Here is a 3139-nt window from a genome sequence, read left to right on the forward strand (position 1 = left end):
GGTTGGAGGAATTATAAATAATTCCTAGAAATTTTAAGATGGGAATATTATATTTCCATGTTTGGTTCAAAGTTTAAAAAGCTATTCTTAAGCAAGTTTGATTCCCGGGAATTAAAATACCATCATTTCAATTCCCACCTTCTCCTTGGGTATCTTTAATTCCCATGGGAATAGAATCTTTGTAACAAAGTAATACTTGAACCACACACACCCTTAGGCATTGAGTTAGATAATTAGTCTCTACTTTTTATAAAGAATGCTGCTTGTCCATATTACACATGCGTACATGTTTATTAATATAATCTCTTCGAAGCTGTGCTGCACCTTTGCCACACTAATGGATGACACAACTCTAGCTTCCTTCAAATGGAATAAGTAGTGATATGATCCATTCACCTATCAAAATATCAATATCACATGTTTCAAGTGAACAAACACTAGCACGAATGATGACTACATACTTTCTCATATACAATATGTAGCTGAAGAAAAAATTCCCTTCATATATTACTGTTAGTCTATTACCTAAAAATTAATACAGAAAAATTTTGTAAAATATGAAGAGCCGTCTAGGCTACAGCACCAAAGGAACTCCCACCCTGATTGAAGCTATTTCCACTTGACTGGAAGTAAGAAACTGCTGCCCAAATCACACGCAGAAGCAGAATTGCAGCAAATACAGTGCCTCCAAGTGTGCAGAAGACCTAAGATTTACAGTAAATAATCGTCAGCGATTGTTGTTTGTTAGGTTTCAAACTTAGAATGCAATTCTCAATCACAAAATCAAAGGAATTCACCGAATTATGCCAAAACCACAGTTCATGTTTTGCTTGTGTTGGGATAAAGTGGCTAAGGGGAATACGAAAGACTGGAGAAATTAAAATCAATAGATTAAGGGAGAAATAAGAAATTATAAAACAGGTCAGCTGTCATAGCTTAACACTAAACCTTAGCTAATATAGACTAAATTACTCTCTCTTGAAATTTCAACAGTAGCATGTTAATTTTATGATCTCAAACTTTTATTCTTTGTTTTTTTTTCCCCTCTGGTGTAAATTAAGAACTCATTTGAGTTAGCTTTTGGATGTTCAAATGAACTCTTCACAAGTAATGATTTCATAATCAATATATGTTTCAAGGCCTAAAACATTATAATAAAATATGAACGATGAGGAATTATGAGAAAAAAGAGAAAAAAATAGGGAGATAATAGAAGAGGAAACTTTGCATTCTGTGATTGTGCAAATAACATTTCAATAAAGGAATTCTGATCAAATGAGCTGTAAGATACTATTAAGTTGTTAAACAAACATGAAAAAGCATATTATTTATTTATTCTAGAAACTATTACAATCCTTCCTCACATCTCTTATCTACAACAAAGGAAAATGGCGTGATATCAATTCAATTAGTGTTTATAGGGGGGTGAATGATGATACTCTAGATAATAGATATGAAGGTGAAGCAACACAAACAAAGAGTTTGACTAAACATGGGTTCTCAATCAAGCCATACAGCAATGGGAAGAAGCAAATACCTCAAGAAGTGCTTTGGCTATGGAAAGTGAAGCAAGTAGCAGAGTCCCATCCACTGCAAAAGAAACCTGAATTTCCCCAAACAAATGAAAACAAATAAGAGAAACTAGAAAGAATGCCGCCAAAGATAAATACATAGAAAAAAAATAGGTAACTACAATTAACTGAGCTTGCAGACCACAAGACTAGTATCTGAACTACAAGTGCAGAATCAGTATGGATCCTCTAAATTTTGAATTTTCACTTCAGAAGGTAAAGTGTGATCTCTCACCTTTGAATGGTTTCTCTCTCATATTTTCTCTTGGTCCCACCTATAAAATAAATCGTGAGAGATCACACTTTGAAATTCAAAATTTAGAGGACCCAAATCCGGTTTAGTCAGGTTCTTATAATAACATCTGAAATTCTGAATAAAGATTAACTAAATAGTAGATCATTGCCTTATATTATTATAGAGTCGCCAAATTAAATAAAAAGGAAGGTTCAAGCAATTTCCCACAATGAACCAATTACTAGTGATTAAGAGTGATCTATATTGGGCTAATAATAATAACCTGAACATTAATTTGTTAGCTACAACTTACAAGTAACTCAGAAGTCAGAAGTGAAAAAACAAAATGGAAAATAGATAGTACTTCTTGATACCCAATTTGAAAATAAGGGTTCCAAATAGTGAATAAAAGAAAAACTAGAAGAAACTTACAAGCTGAGGCGAAATCACTGATGGCAAAACGGAGCGAGAGGCCTTCTTGGCACGCTTAGAGAATTTCCTGAACATGCTTTGAAAGAATCTGATAAACAAATCGAGGCTGCTCTCTGCATCATCCTCATCACTCTCGTCATCAACCCCATCATACCCACCGAAAAGTCCTTCATCCAACTCATATTGTTCTCCTCCACTCGAGTTATTCAACTTCAAAGTGAACCGAATTTGAAAGTACAGTTTTTTGTCACTGTTTGAACGGTAGTTGAATGAAAAATAAACAAATCATGTATGTCTATGTAATTGTGTACCTTGCTATTGCAATTGCAGATTAGTAATTGATGTGAACGATGCTTGTAGAAGATTCCAGAAGGAAAGGGATGTTGAAGAGAATAAGGAACATTAGTGAAATGGAGAAACTTGGAAGAAGGTGGAAGAGAGTGAGTGAGGTTGAAAAATTGTGGTGCAGTTGCAGTACTTGCTGCCATTTGTTATTTTGTTTTGCTATTCTGTTCTGTTTTTAACTTTTTATGGACTTTATTTATTATCGATCTGAGAGGAAGGGGGAAGCCGAAGGCGAAGAACACGAAACAAGAATCATCATATCTTTATTACTTTTTTGTTGGTAGATTTCGTAAGGCGCTATCGGCCTTTCTTTCCAACCAAATGGGCTCTACCATCAGCCAGGTCCAAAAGTTGGAAGATACCATTTAAATGTTGACTGCCAATGAGCCGTAGCTCACTCGGCATTCCGCCCTTTCTCACCTTAAAGGTTTTGGGTTCGAGTCCTACCAGCTGCAACTGAAAAGAAAAATCGGTAAGTATATGAAAATTGTGTGGGTGTGTATTGTGTACCTAGGATTGAGGGAGGGTTATCCAATTTATTGGGATACCTAGAATT

General features: G+C 35.0%; 1 protein-coding gene across 2 annotated transcripts; it reads right to left on the reverse strand.

Moving 5' to 3' along the window:
* Positions 1–361: 361 nt before the first annotated feature.
* On the reverse strand, positions 362–2925 carry LOC112800987 (uncharacterized). Of its 2 annotated transcripts, XM_025843459.2 has the most exons (5): positions 2550–2923; positions 2239–2448; positions 1807–1846; positions 1538–1603; positions 362–704 (listed from the first exon to the last, which is right to left on the reverse strand). In XM_025843459.2, exons 1-4 carry the CDS (start codon positions 2724–2726, stop codon positions 1539–1541), a joined length of 492 nt encoding a protein of 163 aa, XP_025699244.1. In that variant the 5' UTR covers positions 2727–2923; the 3' UTR covers positions 362–704; position 1538. The 2 variants fall into 2 exon arrangements, with proteins under 2 accessions (XP_025699244.1, XP_025699243.1); XM_025843458.3 differs by lacking the exon at positions 1807–1846 and having other exon boundaries at positions 2550–2925.
* Positions 2926–3139: the final 214 nt, after the last annotated feature.

The sequence above is a fragment of the Arachis hypogaea genome, chromosome 5 (genome assembly GCF_003086295.3).
Source record: "Arachis hypogaea cultivar Tifrunner chromosome 5, arahy.Tifrunner.gnm2.J5K5, whole genome shotgun sequence".
NCBI classification, from domain to species: Eukaryota; Viridiplantae; Streptophyta; class Magnoliopsida; order Fabales; family Fabaceae; genus Arachis; species Arachis hypogaea.

What these genes read in the sequence shown, in the direction of transcription:
- LOC112800987 (XM_025843458.3), bottom strand. Translation starts at nt 2,726, where the DNA reads ATGGCAGCAAGTACTGCAACTGCACCACAATTTTTCAACCTCACTCAC. An exon ending in TCTGCAATTGCAATAGCAAG is followed by an intron (nt 2,449 to 2,549) that starts GTACACAATTAC and finishes TTCACTTTGAAG; the next exon opens with TTGAATAACTCGAGTGGAGG. An exon ending in CAGTGATTTCGCCTCAGCTT is followed by an intron (nt 1,604 to 2,238) that starts GTAAGTTTCTTC and finishes GGGGAAATTCAG; the next exon opens with GTTTCTTTTGCAGTGGATGG.